At 56.5% G+C, this 20,234-nt stretch overlaps 9 protein-coding genes across 9 annotated transcripts; all 9 read right to left on the bottom strand.

The window, feature by feature from the left end:
• Positions 1 to 2,683: 2,683 nt before the first annotated feature.
• Positions 2,684 to 5,506, bottom strand: LMXM_15_1481 (putative cAMP specific phosphodiesterase; the record flags this gene model as incomplete). Its single annotated transcript, XM_003873623.1, has 1 exon — positions 2,684 to 5,506. One exon carries the CDS (start codon positions 5,504 to 5,506, stop codon positions 2,684 to 2,686), a length of 2,823 nt encoding a protein of 940 aa, XP_003873672.1.
• Positions 5,507 to 6,836: 1,330 nt separating this feature from the next.
• On the bottom strand, positions 6,837 to 8,768 carry LMXM_15_1490 (conserved hypothetical protein; the record flags this gene model as incomplete). Its single annotated transcript, XM_003873624.1, has 1 exon — positions 6,837 to 8,768. The coding sequence occupies one exon, from the start codon at positions 8,766 to 8,768 to the stop codon at positions 6,837 to 6,839; it is 1,932 nt and encodes a 643-aa protein (XP_003873673.1).
• Positions 8,769 to 9,527: 759 nt separating this feature from the next.
• Positions 9,528 to 10,406, bottom strand: LMXM_15_1500 (conserved hypothetical protein; the record flags this gene model as incomplete). The annotated part of the gene is made up of 1 exon (XM_003873625.1): positions 9,528 to 10,406. One exon carries the CDS (start codon positions 10,404 to 10,406, stop codon positions 9,528 to 9,530), a length of 879 nt encoding a protein of 292 aa, XP_003873674.1.
• A 741-nt stretch (positions 10,407 to 11,147) lies between these two features.
• On the bottom strand, positions 11,148 to 11,744 carry LMXM_15_1510 (conserved hypothetical protein; the record flags this gene model as incomplete). Its single annotated transcript, XM_003873626.1, has 1 exon — positions 11,148 to 11,744. The coding sequence occupies one exon, from the start codon at positions 11,742 to 11,744 to the stop codon at positions 11,148 to 11,150; it is 597 nt and encodes a 198-aa protein (XP_003873675.1).
• Positions 11,745 to 12,802: 1,058 nt separating this feature from the next.
• LMXM_15_1520 (conserved hypothetical protein) lies at positions 12,803 to 13,090 on the bottom strand (the record flags this gene model as incomplete). The annotated part of the gene is made up of 1 exon (XM_003873627.1): positions 12,803 to 13,090. The coding sequence occupies one exon, from the start codon at positions 13,088 to 13,090 to the stop codon at positions 12,803 to 12,805; it is 288 nt and encodes a 95-aa protein (XP_003873676.1).
• Positions 13,091 to 13,595: 505 nt separating this feature from the next.
• LMXM_15_1530 (putative presenilin-like aspartic peptidase) lies at positions 13,596 to 14,654 on the bottom strand (the record flags this gene model as incomplete). The annotated part of the gene is made up of 1 exon (XM_003873628.1): positions 13,596 to 14,654. One exon carries the CDS (start codon positions 14,652 to 14,654, stop codon positions 13,596 to 13,598), a length of 1,059 nt encoding a protein of 352 aa, XP_003873677.1.
• Positions 14,655 to 15,287: 633 nt separating this feature from the next.
• LMXM_15_1540 (conserved hypothetical protein) lies at positions 15,288 to 16,538 on the bottom strand (the record flags this gene model as incomplete). Its single annotated transcript, XM_003873629.1, has 1 exon — positions 15,288 to 16,538. One exon carries the CDS (start codon positions 16,536 to 16,538, stop codon positions 15,288 to 15,290), a length of 1,251 nt encoding a protein of 416 aa, XP_003873678.1.
• Positions 16,539 to 17,205: 667 nt separating this feature from the next.
• LMXM_15_1545 (conserved hypothetical protein) lies at positions 17,206 to 17,874 on the bottom strand (the record flags this gene model as incomplete). The annotated part of the gene is made up of 1 exon (XM_003873630.1): positions 17,206 to 17,874. The coding sequence occupies one exon, from the start codon at positions 17,872 to 17,874 to the stop codon at positions 17,206 to 17,208; it is 669 nt and encodes a 222-aa protein (XP_003873679.1).
• A 582-nt stretch (positions 17,875 to 18,456) lies between these two features.
• On the bottom strand, positions 18,457 to 19,617 carry LMXM_15_1550 (putative protein kinase; the record flags this gene model as incomplete). The annotated part of the gene is made up of 1 exon (XM_003873631.1): positions 18,457 to 19,617. The coding sequence occupies one exon, from the start codon at positions 19,615 to 19,617 to the stop codon at positions 18,457 to 18,459; it is 1,161 nt and encodes a 386-aa protein (XP_003873680.1).
• Between the last annotated feature and the right edge of the window lie 617 nt (positions 19,618 to 20,234).

A 20,234-nucleotide genomic window follows, 5' to 3' on the forward strand; every position in this document is an offset into this window, starting at 1 on the left:
AACGACGAGAATGAGGGTAGATCGACGCTGAGGTGAGGGACTTGAGATCCTTCTGAGGCACACACGCACACACACGCACTGGCAGACGGATGCCAGAGATGCACGCACGACAGACGTGGCCGCATCCCATTTTGTTTTCGTTGAATGGATGGAGGAGCGCACAAATGGGAAAAAGAGCCGCGAAAGAGCGAGGAGGGCACGCGGTGGCCACCGAGAGTAGTCCGTGAGAGGGAGAGAGATGCGTAGAGAGAGCAGCATGAAAGAGGCCACGACGGGACGCGCCGTCTGCTCCTGTGAATGGCGCCGCTGCCCTTTTCGCAGTTGATCCATCGCCACGCCCCACATAGGGCGGCTTTGAATGCGCCACAATTCTCGAGGGGCTCCACGCAAGGGCAACATGGCGGGCCAGCGGGAGATTCGACTCGAACGACACGCTGGATACGGAGAGGTGCAGGATCGCGGCAACAGATAGGCGGCATGGGCTGGGCAGCAGGGGTGAACTTCATGATTTTGGCAAGCCAGAGTAATATATAAGTAAAGCCGAGATGGTGCCCATGTGCGCGAAAACGGTTACGGTACAGTAAGAGGCGCGTGCAAGGGACGCAGAGGTGTGACATACGGCTTGGAGGGGGAGGAAAGAGGCGGAAGCGTTGCGTCGCTCGGAGGAAAGAAGGGTGCCAAGAAAAAGAGGATACTAAACGAGGAGGAAAAGAGGGGAAGAGGGGAGGGCGGTGGGGTGACGGTGTGGTCCGCCCACTGCACATGGATTACATGCATGAAAGCAAACACAAGAGGAGGAGAAGCAACCAAGAAAAAAAAAAGATACTGGACACGGGGGAGCAAAAGGAGGAGTGGGGGTGGTGACGGTGGCGCCGAAAGGGGGTGATGAAACCACGGGTCCGTTCATGCATGCTTCCTCATCCCAACTTCATCACCTTTGGACGGAGCTTTAGCACGAACTTTGAGGAAAAACCCACAGCGCACAGCCCTATCATAGCCGTATCCTCTCTGTGCCACGACCTTATCCCGCACACGTTGCCTCGCCATGTCCTCCCGTTCGCAGTACCCCCTCCAGGGACCCCAAACAGTTTGCGCGAGGCTTCGTCGCACATGTAACACAGCAGACGCCACCAACACCCTGTGCTATACAAGTCTGTTGCTTTCCTCGCCCAACAGAAACAGGAAGAGGGAAGACAACGGGGGGGGAGAGCTACCGCATTGTTCTTGCCGACATCACACAACACAAGTCTACCTGCTCCTCCTCCCATCGCCCCATTCTGCCGACCCAAGAAACCCCAAAAAGAAACAGGGGGAGACATACGAACGACACTAGTACACCAACACCCTGGGAAGGACAGGTAATAAGCGACACAAAAGATGAACATGAGTTAACGAGAGGGGGGCTCCAGCGTATCTACCTCTGTCCTATGCAGCATGAGGTCGAGCCCAACTCTTGCACCGGCCCTGTCACGGGCCCCCTATCGCCTGGTGCGAAGCAGCTGCAGAGACACACACGCGACAGCAATGCCTCAGCTCGGGCATCTGAGGGCACAGCGCGTCAGCCTCAAACCCTACCCGCCACCCACCCGCCTCGCAGGCCACCTCACAACCGCTCACATTGTGCCGGTCGCCACACCGTGCAATCCCATCGCGATGGCACAGGGCCTCCCCCCCACAGAGCAGCAGGACAGTGTGAGAGGGCCGGGGGTGGGATGCATTTGAGTCACGCCGACACTCTCTGCCCATCACATGAGTCGTGCATGTGCGCTGTCGCAGGTCGCTCCGGCGCAACGCCATCCGGCACCTGGCCGCCGACGTCAGCAGCGGCATCCTGCTCTGACCTCCCTACGCTGTAGGTGCTTGACCCTGTTACCAGGAGAAGCGGCTCCGCATTGGCAAGGGATACAGGAGGGGAGAAGGGGGGGGGTGCACTGCTGGGCTTCCTTCCCAGAGACAGAGTTGGGGTGTACAGATGACCCTTGGGGATGCCACGCGCTGTGGGGTGCCGTCACCCCACCCCGTCTCTCACCAGGGGCACAGACGCACACATGCTAGGAAAAAACGGAAGGGGAGGGGGAGGCGGGCGAGTTCCCGGAAGCACAACAAAAGACAGAAAAGGAAAAAGGGAGAAGCGGATGCACAGACGGGAAACCGTCTTCCGGCCGCACCCACACCAAATAAAAGGAGAATGAAGAGACGAGTAGGTGTCGTGCGTGTGCACTGCTCACCCCCCCTCCGTACAGTTCAGTTTTCGAAGGCTAATCGCTCCTCCGAGGAAAGAGCATATAAATAGGTCCGCTCATGAGAAAGCGAATAGCGACGACAGAGAAGACGGCAGCCGAAAAAAACACACACAACACACGCGCCCACATGTGCCCCACCTTGTCCTCAGCAGTGCGATAGGTGCCACTCAACGGGGACAGGTCCTGCAGTAGAGAGAGGTGGGCTCCCCAACATACAAACCATCCCGCGCCGCGGGTATAGCGACGGGTATAGAGGTAAATGACGGCCCGGTGCACATACTGAGGTGGGGGCAAGACGCGAAGACACGAGCAGCACAGCGGCGACCGACGTCCCTCGTACCATCCCCATTGAGGGGTCAGCACAACGCTTTCACTTCGCGAAAGACATCCGCTGTGAGTACTCTCATCGCAGCCATCCACGATACCACGAGTACGACGCCTTAAGCAATGGAGGATCGGGTGGAGTCACGGCGGCCATCTAGGATCGCTTGCCATCTTGCGCGGTTGGAGTTTACCGTGTCAACACACCACTGCATTCCGTGAAATAAGTTGCTCACAATATCCCGGAAGAACTTGCCAGCTACGAAGTCAATGAAGCCGATCTGCCCACGCGCCAGCTCGTTGTTCTTCGACCGGTCAAACATCGGCAGCACCTCCACGCCCTTCTCCTTCTCCATGTCACCCTGGCGGTAGAACTCCTCCGTCACAGCCATCGCCCACATGCGAGACGTCTCAAACGGCTTCGTCACATTCGACACGTCACCGGCCTTGATCAGCGTTTCCATCACCAGGCGACGGTGGTTCTCGTTCTCCTGATCAAACCCCCTCGTAGCCAGCTCTGTGAAGCGAACTAGCGCGTCACTGTGCTTCGCCATATCGGTGGCCAGCACACAGTCGATCAGCGCGCGGTACGCGTACGCGACGTCCGGTCCGCTCAGCCCCTCGAACACGTCTGCGGCGGGGTCGGACAGAATCTCGATGGCGAGGCTGCAGTGGTGCACCTCCAGCACAGAGTTATTCCCGCTCGCGCTGGAGAGGATACCCAGCGGCGAGTCCGTCTTCAGGTAGAAGCTGTTGTTCACGCCCATGTGGTCAAGGTCGTGCACCAGCGCAGTCACAAGCAGCACGTAGCACTCCAGCTCCGTCAGGAGCTCCGATGCCTTGCCTGTGTACAGGTACGTGTGCAGCGTCTGGCACACGTCCACGACGTGGTAAAAGTTGTGGTACGGCACGCGGCGGTACCTGCGGCGGCACTGCAAGATGAAGTTCAGCAGTGTCTGCTCACGGCAACCAAACTTCTCCGGTAGACCACTGCTCCATAGCAGGTTATACACAACACTGGCAGCCGCATCCATCGGCTCGCTGTACTTCTCGCGCACTTCAAACAGGCTGAAGTCCGGTGAGGTGAAGTCATATGCGTCCCCGAAGTCAATCGACATCACTGCCTCACGCTCCTCCTGCGTCACCGCGATCACCTTCACGCTCTTCGGAGCACGCAGCGCCGTAATGCTGTTGCGCTGCAGGCTCAAGGTCATCGCCTCACGACCCGCGTTCACCGCGAACTCCAGCAGATGGCTGTTGTTGATCGAGATGCCCGCAAACAGCGAGAACACTTGAAACGTTCCCCGGTCCATGGGCGTAAAGCAGGTCACGCTACCGTCGCCGTCAAGCTTGTTGACGAGCTGCACCACGGCAAGCACCTCGCCATTCAGCGTAATCGGCTCGCACAGGATGGACTGTGTGCGGTAGCCCAGCTGCCGGTCCACAGCGCTGTTGAAGCGCGAGTCAGCGTACGCGTCCATGATGTTCTCGCCAACGCCGGACTCGGCAACAGTGCCGGCAATGCCCTGCCCGCACGGAAACCGGATCTCGTTCGCGCTGTCCGCCATCTTGCTGTACAGCTCGTTGCGCTCCTTATCCAGCAGAAACATCGATGACCTGTCCGCGTTCAGCAGCTTCTTCGCGCCGTGCAGCACGTGCCGCACAATGCTGTCCACGTCGCGGATGTCCGTGTTCGACAGCAGCGCCACAACGTCCAGGATCGCGTCGCTCTTCTTCTTCTCCGTTAGCAGCGTATCGTTGATGCGGCAGTTGCGCAGCGACGCGGCAGTGAACATCGAGAACGTCTCGAACAGCTCCTCGTCGCGCCGCCCAAACACGCGCGGAAGTCGCTGCCCGCTCTGTGTCACCATGTCCAGCTTGTTGATCAGCTGCGCAACGGCAACGATCGTGCCCTCGAACGCGATCGGCAGACACAGGATCGTGCGTGTGTGGTAGCCAGTCACCTTGTCCACGGACCGGTTGAACCGCTCGTCCTCGTACGCGTTCGGGATGTTCACCACGGTACCCGATTCCACAACGTAACCTGCGATGCCCGTCCCTGCAGGCAGCACCACAATGTTGCCGTCCTCGAAGTGCGCCTCCAGGCTTCCGTCCGCTTTCACCAGGAAGATGCTGCACCGGTCGCTCTCCGTCAGCGTCTTTGCCGTGTTGATGATGGACTGCACCAGCACCGACTCCTCCAACGTGTCTCGAGCAAGCCGTGTCGCCATGCTCACCATGGCCTCGATCTTATTTGCTTCGCTCTTCTTGATGGAGATGTTGATGCTGTTGCGGACGGCAACGGTGACGCTCCGGAGCAGAAGCTGAGCACAGTTAGCCTTGTCGCTCGGAATGCAGCCACCCGGCGCCTCCACGCAGCCAACGAGCTCGGACCGAGACCAGAGGGGAATATACAGGGTGTTGGCAATTGTCTCCATGTTACGCGCTTGCGCGCACTTACCCAAATGTGTGGCATTGTCGATAAGGGCGGCAACGCCGTTGACGGGGTCCCATAGGAGGTTGTCGTTTGTGATCACCATGTACGTGCGGGCATTGCGCGAGCCAACAACGGCAGAAATGCGCTCATTAATGGCGGCAAACAGCTCCGTTGGCTCCTTGGTGTTGTCGCAGCACTCCTCCACAAACGCAACAGTGTCGTCCTCTGGGTTGTGTGGCACGTCGTTTGCGTCATCGAGGATTCTCATGAAGTCATTGGTCGCCGGGTTCGGTGAAGCCGCGCTATTCGCAGCGGGCTCTTGCGCGGTATCAGGGAGTTCAGTGCGCAGGGCCTGAACCGCCTTCAGCTCCGTGGAGGAGAAGGAAGTACCAGTCCGACGGTAGCGCGCCAGAATCGACTGGCAGAGCGCCACTGCCTCACATAGGTGATTGGAGCCGGTTGCGCCGCAATAAGGTTCACCGGGGGAAAAGACCGCTGAATACATCCCTGCACGGCGTCACTGCCAGGTGATAACAGATCGAAGACAGCGGCCGATACGAACCTAAAAAAAGAGAACAGGCGAAAAAGGGGTCGTGTGGCGTGTGTGGACTGGCGTGTGTGTGTGTGTGTGTGTGTGCGTGTCAGTGTGGAAGGCGGCAACAGGAGCAAGAGAGCGGAAGAGACAATGACGGGTCCCGTGTGTGGCCGTGCACGCATGGGCGCATGTGTTCCAAAAGTGCTCGAGTGCAAATACACCTTAGGCCGCCTTTTGAAGAGCCTCAAACCCCGGTCAAGTTCCTTGGGTGCCGTTGGCGGTTTCCTTTTGATGATGGTCAATGCGCGCGCGTGGAGCTGGATAGGAGAGAGGCGTACTGACCACATTGCGTAGTTCGTAGGCGAGAAGGCAGCAAGAAGTGGGGCAGGACAGGAGATCCGTAATGATACATGATGGCGAGGCATACAGGGAGAGAGAGAAACGGCAACAGAAGAGGAGGACGCGCACCGTCCCCTCACGGAGAAGATCGAGCCGTCGTGTTCAGCTTGGGCGGCTATCCTTCACATACCACGCACCCGCTCTTCGCCCATTCAGCAGCAGATCTTTCATCTCAGCACTTCGCCCCTCTCACACTCTTCGCTTGGTGTCACCATACTGACACGTCATGTCCCCACGTCTCCCCAGCCGCGCCAGCGGCGTACCCTTGTGGCCGGCAACCGCGCTGGCGTGCTTCGACAACGAGCCACATGAACGCACCCGCGTGGCACAATCGTTAAGGGATGGGCAGAAAACAACGTGGACGGAACACGTCGTACCACAGCCGAGACAGCTCAGCTGCTGTCTCAGCTGTGCCTCCTGTGCATTTTTCTTCGAGATGGCACCGCAGACCTATTCGGCTGTCATCATGTGTGCGTCGTGCGTAGACGTTTGCGTATGTGTATGTATACGAGTCTGTATTGCTTTCCGGTATCGATGGTGCTTCGTTCTTCCATTGTCTATGTAAAGCATCTGCTGGGGCGTTACTTGCCCTCATGAGCAGATGAGTGTGCGTGCATCTACCACTTACACACGCTCCCCTCCACCTGTCCTTTTTTCCCCGCGTCCTTGTCTTGCCATTCTCCAAGTCACCTCAAATCGGCCGCGATTACCATACCACCGCTGGACAAATACGAGGTGGTGGAGACGACCTTCACGCATGGTCGATGGGAAACAAGGGGGGGGGCAGCTGGGAGAGAAGAAAGGGCAGTCTCTAGTGTTTTTTTCTATATGTTGTTTAGCGCGCGTGAACAGACGGGCCAAGCCGCTCCCCGCATCCGGCACCGCGCACGCGACCCGGTGACTACAACAAACTGGCCAGCTGAGCGCGGATGTTGTCCGCAAAGCTCACCTTGCGTCGCGCAGGAGCAAAGGGGGATGATGGGGAGGTGTGCACCGGCCGCGGTGCCTTTCTACACGTGGGGGTGTGCGCCATAATCACCTTCTGGGACCGTGCCGTCGCAGGGAGCATCGACTCGGGCGCAAAGAGGTGACTGCGAGCTGCACGAAGACCGGCGGACTTACGCTTCTGCTTCACTGGCGCCGTGGGCGCTGTCACTTGCGCATTCGTGACACCAGCGAATTCGTCGGCAACGTCGAGCTCGATGTCGTCCCCTTCGCCGTCCGCCATGACGTCCTCGGCGAAGAAGTCTCCCTCGTCTGTGATGGTTGTCGCCTGTGAAGTGGAGGTAACCTTCTCTAGCACCTTCTTGCTAGCGGCCGCGGCTACCTTTCGGGCAGCGCTGACCTTCACGCGGGTTCGGCAGGAGGCGGGCACGCCCTTCGTTTTAGTGCGGGAAAAGCCGGCAGCTCGCTTGGTGACCAGCTGAAGCTTCACTGCAGGCGGAGCGTTTCTATTAGGAGAAGCCACCGGCGTGGCCTTTGTCGAAGGCGCCGTGGTGACGATCGGCACCGTCTGCTTCCGTTGCGGCTCTGCCATTGTCGTCAGCTTCTTCAAAGGCACTTGAGCTGACAGTCGATTCTTCTTGCGCAATGGCGCGGGCGCCGCATTCAACTTGAGCACCGGCTTGGCGGCACGGAGCTGTGGATCAACCTTGATCTTCAACTTCTCCACACGTGCCTGCCTGTTGCTTACCGTGTCCGTCGTTATCATGCGCGCCACTTTGTACACTCCGAGCAGCTTGTTTTTCTCCTTTGTGCGCAGCATGGCGGCCCGGGTAAGGATATCGTCGTACACGGAGTGACCACAGCGTGTCTCGGCGAGTAGGGTTGCGACGCTGACATCGTCCAAGCTGCTGTGGATGCCGTACGCGGCGGGGGGCACATCAACAGACTGAGGTAAGTGCTTTGCAATAAACAAGCCGCAGTCAGAACTACGCAGCTTTTCAAGTCGCTCGAGGCTGCGGCGAACTCTGAAGTAGATGCCGTCGCGCGACCGATCCGTGTTGATGAGGGAGCGAAAGAGTTCATCCTGCACCGCGTTGCTACCGAGGTCCACCTCGATGCCGCGAAACGACGCGAACAGCCGTATGATTTCAAAGCGCTTACGGTCGAAACCAGCGCACCGGTCGCCGCAGAACATTTCGAAGAAGGGTGCCTCGACATCCGAGATGGGGGCAAACAAGTTCCGCACCTCTGGGGAGAGGGAGCTATAGCACTTCATGACGTACTCCTCCCCCGAGACGGTGAGGTTAGAAACGGCAAGAACCTTCGTTATTGCCGTAAAGGCGCTCTTGCGCGTTGGTGCAACGGAGCGTTGCATCTCTGTGAAAGAGCTGAAGAGTAGCATGTTGGGACTCACAAACCGCTTGAAGGTGGATGCCACATTTTCGTTGAATCGCTCTTTTCTCGTACAGAGCGCATCCACATTCAGTTTTTCCCGCAGTCGGTTCTTGTCGCGGTGACTCATCGCGTGCATTGTCGACTTCGCCATGAGCGCGGTGAAAGTCTCGTTGCCCGCTGTCAGAAGCACCTTATCCCTGCCAAAGAGTTTCATGAGCAAGTTGAACGTGTTGTTCTTTCTTTCTTGGTCTCTGACAACGAGTGCGGCGCGCTGCAGTGCCCGCGTATTGTACATCGCACGCTGGCCCAACGGCAGCTCCCCCCACAGCTTTGCCATGATTCGCATGTTTTCATGGCCTCCCTTGAACGATTTTGTCGTCAGCACTTTCCTTTCTTTTTGCATGTCCTGCGTGAAGAGATTGAAACCCGTCATCTTGGTACGCACTGCGCACCGCGTCTGCGCCGCAGAGAAGACGCGGAAGTGGCGCATCATGGCAGCGGCAAAAGCGGATCCGACGTCTGCGCAAAGATCCGCGTCTACGGTACTCTATGTGATGACTGTGGTGGTGGTGCGTGCAAGTCTCCAAAAAAAAATACAGAGAGCAAGGCGCGTGAGTGAACACACGCAAACACACCCGCTCACCCACTCCTTCCCCAGCGCGGGAAAGGGAGCGGGGGGATGTCAAACGATGAGTGTACTGTGTGCGCAGTGGTCCATATGAGCGGGGAGTCACACATGACAGTGGCGGAGACCGCAGAGAGTTACGGAGAAGCGATAACATAAGTAACCAAAACAAGATAGGCAGAAATATGAGGTACCACAAAACGCCCGAGCCATCCCGCAACAGAAGCGTACATCCAAAAGGAAGGAAAAGCGGGAGGGGGTGGTGAGGCATGCAATGTCATCAAGCGCACGTCCCCTGTTCATAGATCTGTCTCTTTTTCTTTTCGCTTTTATGTCTCAGCAGTGGTAGTGTGAGAGTGAGGGGGAGAGAACTTTGCGTATCGATGGGAAGCTTCCGTACCAGCTTGAAGACGCACTCGACCGATACCCATCGAAAACCAGCCTCCACTTAGAACGCAACGCTTGAGGCACCCTTCGCGTCGTCGCCTTCGCGGGTGTTTCCTCCCTTTCCCTTAATGCGTTTTTTGGGTCCGCTACGGTACTTCGGCTCATGGAATAAAACACTTCAGTTGTGTGAGCCTGCAGCCTTTCTCTGCGTGCTCTGCACGCCTGCGCTCTGTGAAGACACTATTGCGAGTCCAACCCCAGACACCGCAGCAACGAGAAATGTGTCCTGTACCACAGCCGTCCCCCTAGCGTAGACTTCTCCAGGATGAGTTCGCGGCATTGAAAGGAGCGGCGAAGACTGTCCCTCGCTGCGAAGCTTGGGAACCACTTTAAGCTAATGTTGTACTCCGTCACCTCATTTCGCTGCACCTGGCACGACTCAAACACCTTCCAGTGAAAGAAGCGGCTGTTGATCACAAGCGCCGTCACCTCCACGTTGTCGCTCGTGCGGTGCCGCCAGCTGGAGCCTTCGAAGAGGTGCGAGCATAACGTCGTCAGAAGCACCGACGGCGTCGTATCTGAGATGTAGCGGCAGAGCCAGTCGCGCACCGAGGCTCCGTGAGGAGTCGGGGAGGGAGAGGAGGAGGAGCCTCGCGGCAGCGGCGGCTGCACGCCGCTGAATGCAGTGCTCATCGGTGCCGCTTCGTAAAATCGGGCGGGGGTGTGCAGCACTCGAGCGATACGACCGACCTCCGTGTCCACGGTGCAGATAGAGTTCCAGTACTCCAGCGCCGGCGCGCGCGTGGCTCGCCGCAGCTCCCAGTCATAAAAGACAAGACCCAAGTACATCGAGAACCAGAAGCGAGACAACAGCGTGCGACCGGTTCGGTTGCGCAGCACATAGCCGCCGGTGAAGCCGAGAAGAAAGGCGGTGTCTGCATATCGGTGATTCATGTCGTCCAGGCAGTCGCACGTCAGCCTCCAATCAACATTGCTCACCGGGATGGAGAGAAACCGACGCGCTCGGTCGACGATGTAGAGAAGCCGGAAAAAGTCACGTTCTCTATCCTGCTCTAGTTGCGAGGCGGCCTCGCTGAGTGAGTTGGGTGAGATGCGCATTGTCAAGAAAAGGGGGAGAACAGATGCAACAGGAAAAGAACGCCACAACACGAGGAACGGCCGATGCGCGCCGCCTCTGCTTCGACACTGGCTGGCGCCGATCGCGTCGTCTCTGCTCCGCTGCCCGGCGTGAATGGGGCCGGCAGGGAAGGCAATGCGCCCAATTAGAAATATCTCGACGCCACTCAGGACACCGACGACGGTGACTTATCCGGGAGAGAAAGGAGAGCAGAACAGAGAAGCGTGGTAGAGCGCAGGCATGTGAGACGTGAGCGACAAGAGGAGTAGAAAGAAGACGTACAATAGCGGCAGGCAGGGGAAAGTGATGATACGGGGTATCGAGATCATAATGCGTTCGCACAAGAACGCCACAGCAACGCGCACACGCCGTGGTGAATGCTCTGGAGGAGCGTGCAGTCATGGAAAAGCTATATACTGCAAAGCACTCTTGTGGAGCGTGCAATAGAGCTGCTGGCGACTCACCCGCCAGGTCCAATGGGTTGAGATGTGCGCCAACATTTCTTCTCACCACTCCGATTCTCTATGGTACAACATGCTCAGCAGAAACGCCCCCCTCCCTCGTCCCTCCCTACCCCCAGTACTTGCGGCACCTCTCTGAGGGAAGAAGATGGCGGCGCACGGGAAGGGACAATGCCACTCGTGCGTGGAAGAGGGGGGGGGGGGAGACATCTATGAGTGCGAAAAGGCGAAGTAGAGAGAAAAGGCAGCACTTAAGCCCAATCAGTGCCCCACCAGCTCGACGATGCCCTGCTGAATGAGAGGCTCAGCTTCCTCGAAGCTCAGGAAAAGCTGATCGCCGCTGTTGATGATAATGGTCTTGCCGCTGACAGGGGACCGAAACTCGTAGTGGCAGCGGCCGCGGACCTCAAGCTGTCGTACGGACGGGGGTCTCCACAAGTATGCGCGCAGATCTAGTGGGACGTCGAAGGAGGTCATGTACTCCACCATGGTGCCTTGGTAATCGGACAAGTACTTGGCTTCCGCTGCGGACAGGAAGCCCTCCAGCAAGTTGTCTCGCACGCTCCACCACGCCTTTGCAACTTGCTTTTGCCTCCACAAAAGGTACGTGAGGAGGCAGCGCTTGTCTCGCAAGCATTTGGCACGGTAGTAATTCATGGAGCTCATGTAGTACGGCTGCGTCAGATCAGCGTACGGGTTTGTCGCGATAGATCTAATACATGCGTACGACTCGTTTATCTTCTCCACCACCGACCTAACCTTTTGCTCGTCAAGCGTGCTCATCGAGCCGCCGCTCACGATGACGGCGCGCAGCTCGCTAAGAAGCTCTGCTGATGCATCCTGTTTTTTTGAGCTCATCTGCGAGTAGCTGTTGCAACGAAGAGCGCCTCTCGCCCTACTTCATGCACCGTACGTCTGAACGTGCTTCAAGCAGAGGAAAAATCGATAGAGAGGAGGAGGGGAAAACTAGATACGAAAAGAAGGTGGAGAAGAGTTCCACCCTGCAGCTCTTGCGGGAGAAGATGCAGAGGGAGGCGATGAGATATGTTTGGGTGAGGGCAACGAATCCGCATCAGATCGATTCCCATGTCTGCCGTACACTACAAAGCACTCGTTCCCTAAATGAACACATATGCAAGGTGCTCCATGGAAAAGGGGTCTTGAGGAAGACAAGCGGCATTCAGAGCTTCGAGTGCTGTCATGAGCCGAGATCTCCTTATCATACTCGGCGACACACCTGTGAGGCGGCCCTCAGCGCCACGGCGATGCATGATCTCGCGCGCACCACTGGTGACACCGTCATCTTCGACCGCAACCCTGCTTGTGTGTGTATTGGGGAGGGGGCGGCGTGAGGCGAGTTAGACGCCACTCACACGGACACATATACACACACACACACGTTCAGGCATATATTCTGAGGCAGAGGTGGCACGCTGCAGATGGTCGCAGATTCAATATCATCACGCTTCATCAGAGTGAAGACAGAAGAAAGAAATGTCATTTGCTGTTGTTCTCGAAAGACAAAGAGAAATAGGATAAAGGCATCCGTTGCTGCATGTGCATTGAGGGAGGGGGGAAGGAACTAGCAACTGCCGTCGCCAGTGCGCGTGCGGAACGCATTCATCATGTAAAAAAAGACTAACCGATAAAAATATGGGGAAGCGAGTAGAAACTTCTCATAAGACTTCAAACGTTTTTTTTGTGCGAATTTTTCAGACGGCAGCTGAATGCCGCCCTTTTCATTTACGTGTGTTCGGGTTGGTTTGTGAGGAGCAATGCAGAACGCTAAAATAGCAGTTACCGCCTCCCCCCCCCACACACACACCTACGCAACAGCACGGGCTGGTACTCAAGCACTCCTGTTCCTGCTATCAGCACCATACACGTTTCTTTTTTCTTGCGGTTTTTTTCTTTCATCACCGCACAGACTTCGGCTTGCCCTGGTGGCTGGGCGTCTCGTTGTGCTTCTTTGTGCCAGGACGCTCGTGGTGCGAAGTCTCGTACTCCATCGCCAGCGCTTCCGCCCTGTCGTGCGGAGGGACGCTGTCGCTGTTATCGTCGTACTGCTTCGGCGGCATCTTCGGTATAACACACAAAACAAATGTGTGTGATAAGTTATTTGAAAGTAGAGAGCTGAAAACAGAGAGAGTGGCTATAGATAATCGGACGAGGACTTGTGGCAAGAGGAGTTGGTACGCACACATATAGAGAGAGCGTGCGAAAGCGGTGTGAGATAAAAGACATCAATAGAAGGAGAACCAGACGATGGATGGATTAGCGCACGACGAGAGGATGCAGAGTCAGAAATCGTGTCTGTGTCTCACATTTGGGTGGGATGGAAGGGGCCGAGGTGAGGAGGAAGTGAGGATACAACGCCGATAATAGTGATGTTTGCGAGGCCCGCTGGCAACGAGCGACGGGGTACTCATCCGAGAGAGCAGCGTCCGCTTCACAGCTCTGTAGCAGGGGCAAAGATACCGCATCAGCACAGCACGTTTGCCACGATACGCCTCCCTCTTTCTCGCTTCCTGAAATACCATAGTGGATCATCTCGTGTTAGTTGTGGACGTCGGTGGAGTCGTGGGCGATGTTTTCCCTAGCGGAGTGCGTAACGGCAGCGGAGGAAAACCAAGCACACCCGTAAACACACACACACGGGAGAGTACGCAGCGGAGAACAAGCCAAAAAAGAGGAGGCAAAACGGGTGAATTAGAGCACCAACAGGTGATGACTCACAAAGGAGCTCAGCGACTCCACAATTAGTCTACAGAGCACGAAGACGACAGTAGAGAGAAAAATAGAGCACGGCAGAGCCGGCAGCGCGCGCAGCGAGTTTCGGAAAAGCAGCAAGGACAGCAGCGTGCCCAGCATGCCCGCCAGGATGCTCACCATACAGAAACCCCACGATACAAAGCCGGAAAATGAGGCACGACCAACGAGAAGGCTGTAAAAGATAAAGTCCCCAAGGCCCAGCTTGAACGGAGCGGCGTGTTGCACCGTCCACATGAAAGACTCAGCTGCCGTTGCCGGCACACGCGCCGAGCTCGCTGTTGCGGGCTGTGTAATCGGAGCGATGCTGTGTGCGCTGCTGTAGACAAATGCTGGAATCGGCTCGTCGCGTTCTTGAGCTATCTTGATTAGTCGATGCAGTGGCCCCTGCTGCCAGAGAACTGCAAGAATGTCGTACGTGGCGATGCAGATCAGCAACGCCCACGTCGACCATTCCGGCAGCGCCGTCAGCGACCACGCAGTCAAGATGGAGGCGATGACCAAATACACCTGCGTCACAGTAGGGTGAGAATAGTAAAAGAGGGCGATGAGACCCACCACCCCGAAGTTCCACACAAAGATGCCCATCGAAATGACGTTGTAAGGGATTTGGAAATATGTGCAGAACAAGTCCAGCCAAATCCACAGCAACATAAAAAACATTGACACTGCCGAAAACGCCAGCCAGCCATACAATACAAACTGGAGATGAAAGTAATAGAGCACCACAGTTGCAACCGTTGCGGCCACGACGCATCCAACGACAATCAGGGCCGCCACCAGTGAGTACACAAACTTCTCGCCAACCGTGTCCGCGTCATTCTCGTTTACCATCACCGGCAGAGGCGGCGCCCGGTTGTTCACGTAGATTGGCGAGAGGCACGAGAGGCTCCATACCACGGCCAACATGGTGACAGTTACAGGTACGACAAGCGACACAAACCGGATACCCACACCACGTGAGAGGCGTGCGTCGTCTAAAAGAGGCCTAGTTGACATATTTGCAATACTACGATGCGCAGAACAGAACTCAAGTACTGGCAGCTCTAACCAGCTAGCAGCAAATCATATTCCACACCGGTGGAGGGTGGAGTCACAGTCAACGCTTCGTGAACTGCACACACGCAGGGAACAGAACAACAACAGTCAGTGTGTCCACGTGTGTGTGTGTGTGCATGTGCGTGGGGTGGGGGGAGCAGCAAAGAGGTAGAGGTGAACGGAGAGCGAGAAGGAAACGGGAAGAGGGTAACGTCGCCGAAGAAGCCAAAAAAAGAGAAATAGATACAAGGCGTACACACCCACACGCACAGTGTAACTTTGCTTATTTCTCCTTGAAAGTCAGGGGTTTCCGTGCCGAGCCTCCGCACACGCCAACGCAATGGACGCGCGCACAGATAGACATCACCAAGACTGCTGGAGGCATCCGCATAAGCACCCGATGGAAAGCCGAAACGTTTCAATCTGCCGAGTGGTACTAAGATGACAACACACAGCCGTGCGTACTCCGCAGTCACTCGCATGAGTCCATCGTGAAGCTATCGTCTGCGCTTTTTTGTTTGGGTTGTGTTCGTTAACATCCTGTCGCTTTCCAAGGGCACAAGGACTACTTTTAGTGTGTTGTGAAGATAGCGACTACGCCTCAGCAGATTGAACGACAGTAGACTCGGCATTAGTGAAGCAACACCCGTCGACCTGCGGCGAGGCCGCTGCCACGCTTTCCATGTGCTTGCGCCGCTTGTTGGAGATGTGACGCTTTTGTGCTGGATCAAACCCCTCCGCAGGCGAGTCGAACAGTGCCCACGTCGGTGTAGGCAACAGGTAGTCTTCCGGCACCATATCCGCAGCTCGCGCGGGGTCTTGAACGATGGTATCGAACTTGTCATAATCGATCCAGCTGTGCACTCGGCCATCGAGGACAAACCGCTGGTGTGCCAGCAAGATGCAACCGGAGTGCTCGTGGACGCTTGCCACCGTATACTGCGTTCCATTGCCAATCGCGCCGCAGAGCTGCTGAGCAAACGCTTTCATTTTGTCCCATGAGGGAACGTTCTTGATGCGAAGAATGGTGTTATGATTCCCGGAAAAAGCCGGCGTGAGGCGCTTAATCTCGATGAAGTGCGGCTGCCCTCGATCAAACAACTCTTTGTACTCGGGGAGGTTCTCCGGCTCCATGTTGAATCCATCAATCATGGTGAGCCGAAACACAGTGCGGTGCTTCTTCTCTCGCATGTTGTTCACGCTCTCGTTGAAGCGTTCCCAGTAATCTGGGAGCACAGGGCGGTCAAGGATCTTCATTGTTTTCTGGTTCGGAGCATCTACGCTCAGGTACAGCTGCGTTACCGGAGCCAGATTGCGGATGGCGTCCGGAAACTGACCATTATTGACAAGAAAGGAGGATATCGATTTGGCGTGCAGCAACTGAAGAAACTCGTTCACGTACGGATACATGATCGGCTCGCCGACAAGGGACAGAGCACAGTGGCGAGGAGTCAATGCCTCCTCGAGAGCTTCATCCGTTACACCGGGCATCCCACGCACACCGTTGATCAGGGCTTGATGACTCGATATCATTCCTTCCACGACATCCTTTGGTGCGTCGACCATCCACTTCCACTCTGCTGCCGTCGGGTTTGAGTTGAGGCGCCAGCAAAAGACGCAGTTGTTTGCGCATGCCATGCTTGGAGTCGCCTCCATGCACCGATGTGACTTGATGCCGTACATGGTCCACTTGTAGCATCCACCCCGCCCCCTCATCATCGACTTTTGCCAGCGGCAAAGCTTCACCGCACTGTGCGTGCCGACAAGGGAGTACATCTTGCCCAACGCCTCCCGACGCTTCTCGGAGAGCATTGGCCGACATCCAGTGGCCGCGCCTTTCTTCATTTTTGATCCCGAGAGTGTAGGGCAGATACGAGGAGGACACAAGGAATCAAGTGGTGGGCGGTGACAGCAACGCTGGCTGTGCTGTGGGTGCGTACGCCGGTGAACGCATGTGCGAGAAGAAATGCCATGGTGAACAGAAAGGGGGGGGGGAAGAATGGCGAGGGAGTAACACAGAGAGAGAGAGACCCGTCGTCAAGAACGCACTGTTGAACAAAACACCTGCAGCGGAGGCGTCGACGTTAACAAAAGGCCTGGGCGAGCAAAAGCGCGAGGAAGATGGCGGGGTGTTTCAAGCCTCTCACTCCGTTTGCCACAAAAGAGGTGGCGGCTGAAAACAAGGCCGCGTCCTTCTTTCATCGCTCACACCTTAGTACTCGGGGCAAGCGAGCATGGCGTACGCACACGGACAGCAACGATGTGTGGCGTTCTTGTGTCAGTGCAGCCTTCGAGTTCAAGACGGGTGGTGTTCTATCGAGGGGTTGTACTTTTATGCGCACGCGCCACGCAGGTACAGAGGGAGAGGTAAGGAAGTGGGCGTAGAGCGGCTAGCGAAGCAGCTGGCGCTTCCAACACTTTAAATCTATAGAGAACTGTATATCTAAGCAAGCTGTATCACGCAGCGGCAGCACGACAACGAAGGCGGTAGCCACTTTCTTACCTTCAGCTCTCACAAAGAGTGAAGCAGGTGTACAACGCGCACTGAGTTTGGCCGCTGAAGCGCGGCGTTCTGCGGCCGTTTCGGCGGAGGCTTCACGATTGGGGCGCTGAGCTGAGTAGAGGCCGCCCATCTCGACCGATGGGCCCGGAAGCTCTCAGTGGTGCACTTGGGGTGCTCTAGCAAGTACGCGCGACACGCAGTCGCCCGCTCCTCGGGTGACAAGCTTTGCAGATACAAAGAGTCACATTGCACTCTTGCTTGTGCACCATCTGTGGACATTCCTACAGGGCTGCGTGGCTTCGAAACCGCAGGATGCGGAACACTCCAGCTCAGCGCAAGTTGCACCTCTGTGAGACCTGTAGAAGGGTCGACGGCTTGCGCGCCGTAGGAGGCTCTGCCCGACCTCCTGCAGGATGGCTTTGAGCCTTGGTCAACCTGAATGTAGTTGCTACGGGTCGCATCCAATGCCAGCGGGGCTGTCCCGTGCCAGAAGGGGAGAAAGTCCGACGTCCCTGCGAGTGAACGCACCCTCGCCCGCTTCGCTTGCTCTACGGACCTCAGCGTCTTCTTTGTCTCGAACGGGGCCGGATTCCCACGGAAGTCGAGCTTGCTTCGCTCATTCAACCATTGCAGCTTAGCTAGCGTTCTTTCTTGTGCCTCCCTCTCGTCTGGGTTCATCGCGCAAGGCAGCGAGAAGGTAGACAAATTGAGGTATCTGCGGCGGAGGCACAGGAAAAGAGCGGAAGAGGAGGAGGATTCTGCTGGTCGACTAGCTGCTACGACTTGCCGGTATCCGATCAGCAAAGCGCACAGGCGTGAAGTGGCACAACGGCGATTTTTCTAGGACAAGGCAAGGATGGCAGCGGTGATGATAAAAAACTGGAAATAGGTGGGGAGGCAGTTCGCGCGTACGAAGAGTTGGTGTGCTTGGCGGGGGAGTGGCGCGGAGGAGCATTGCTTCCCTTTCCTTCCTTGCACCATTGTGGATCAAGCAGCCTGAAAAAGTGAATTCACTAGGTTGGAGTTCGCCAAGTGGGGTGTTGCAGAAGGAAAGGAAGATGCAGCGCCTGGTCAAAGTATTGAGTCGAGTTTCGGCAGCACTCGCCCAGCCATATACTCAAATCCTTTTTCTTTCCTTCTAGAATACACGTTCAGCGCAGACGAACCTCACATGCGATCTCGGAAGCCTGGATCGTGATCGCGCCCCGACTGAAACACATGGCAAAGCAAAGAGGAATGAAAGCAGCATATTCAAGTGGGCTACGATGTGGACACATCGTTCAACATCCCAGCACAAGGCGTGCACACGCGCTGAGGCGCCTTCCACCGAGATTCCGGAATAATCCGGAGGTCTCCGATACAGGAGTTGCACGTAATACGCCCACAGTTGTGGCAGAACCGCTTGCTGCGCAGGATTCCAAACGGCCGCTGGCACCCCATGCACGCCGAAATGCTCGCCTCATCCACCCACGGTGTCTCCCGAAGCCAAAAATCGGCCACTTTTTGGTCCGCGACAGTGGAGAGGTTGACAGATGCCAGAAACGGGTGACGCTTGATCTCCTTCATACCGATACGCGCCTTTGGGTCCTTCACCAGTAGCTTGCGAATCAGGTCTTTCGCGTCTGGGTCCATGTTGTCAGGAAACTCTGGCTCCTTTTCAAGGATGGTTTTGATGAGCAAGTACTGCGTGGATGCGTCAAAAGGGCGCTGACCCACGAGCATCAAGTACAGTACGCAGCCGCAGCCCCAGTAGTCAGACGCGCAACACGTATAACTGCTTTCCAACAGTTCGGGAGACATGTAACAGGTGGTTCCACAGAAGGTCTGGGCCCGACCACTGCCAGTCTCCTCACCAGTGGCCTTGTCGTCCGCAGACTGGCACACGACGGCCGTTCCAAAATCGATGAGGCGGAGATGCTTGTCCACGCTGAGCATTATGTTTTCTGGCTTGATGTCGCGGTGTATCACCGTCAGCGGCTTCATGGCCGGTCCGCTTGGACCAGAGTTGCACTTCTTTTCGCCGTGGTGGAGGTAGAAGACGGCTGAGAACAATTCGGCAATGGCGTGGCGTGCCGCCTCAAGAGGAATGTGCCCCCACCTTTCAATATGCTTTAGCAGCTCTCCTCCTTCACAAAGCTCTGTCACGTACAGCAAATCCTCCGTCGTCTGCATTGAGGCATGGAACTTGACGATGTTGGGGTGCTCACACATGAGCAGCATTCTAGTTTCTCGCCGAGCCACCTCAGCCATGCGAGTGCGTTCTTCATCCGTTGGGGCGTCAAGAATGGACCTCTTCGAGATAAATTTCACCGCATACCGGACGTTTGTCGGCTTATACAAGCCAACGACCACTTTGCTGAACGCCCCAGTGCCGAGCGGCGGACCGAACTCGAAGTCCACCGCTGCCATTTTGGTCGGCATCTTGTCACTCTGTGCTCCCCTCCTCCTTTTTTTGCCACTAACACGGTCGACTGCGTATCGAGACAAGAAAAACGAGACTCAACGAGGACATGCGGGAGTGCTGCTGCTGAAATCTGGGTGGAGGGGGTCAAAGCGTTATTTTTGTGTCCTCTTTTCTTTGCGGAGCGCGCGGGATCGAAACCTTTCTCCCAGTGTGCGTTCCGCAGTCGATGAAGTGAGTCGTTCTCCGAAGACGCGGCAAGATTGATAAAAGCAAAACAGAACAGGAGAAACAGGGAGGGGGGAGAGGGTGCATCGCCGCTCCCTTCTTTCGGAGGAGGGGGGGATCGGTGGGTCAAAGACGACCGCTGTGAGCGATCTCTCGGAAGAGCTAAGACATGATGGGAAACAGAATGACAGCAGCAACGGCCAGGCTGTAGAATTCACCTACCCATACGCGCTACACTGCAAGTGCAAATTCGACGCAGGACCCCTAGGCGTCAGCGCGGCTTCGTCCCAGCACCACTAGACTCCTTCAACTCGGGAACGAGTACTCTGTATCATTTAGCTGCGCTGCTTTCGCTTGCAGGCACACAATAGAAAAATAGGGAAAAAGGGAGCGCGCTTATCTACTCTAT

This window comes from Leishmania mexicana, chromosome 15 (genome assembly GCF_000234665.1).
Source record: "Leishmania mexicana MHOM/GT/2001/U1103 complete genome, chromosome 15".
Taxonomy (NCBI): domain Eukaryota; phylum Euglenozoa; class Kinetoplastea; order Trypanosomatida; family Trypanosomatidae; genus Leishmania; species Leishmania mexicana.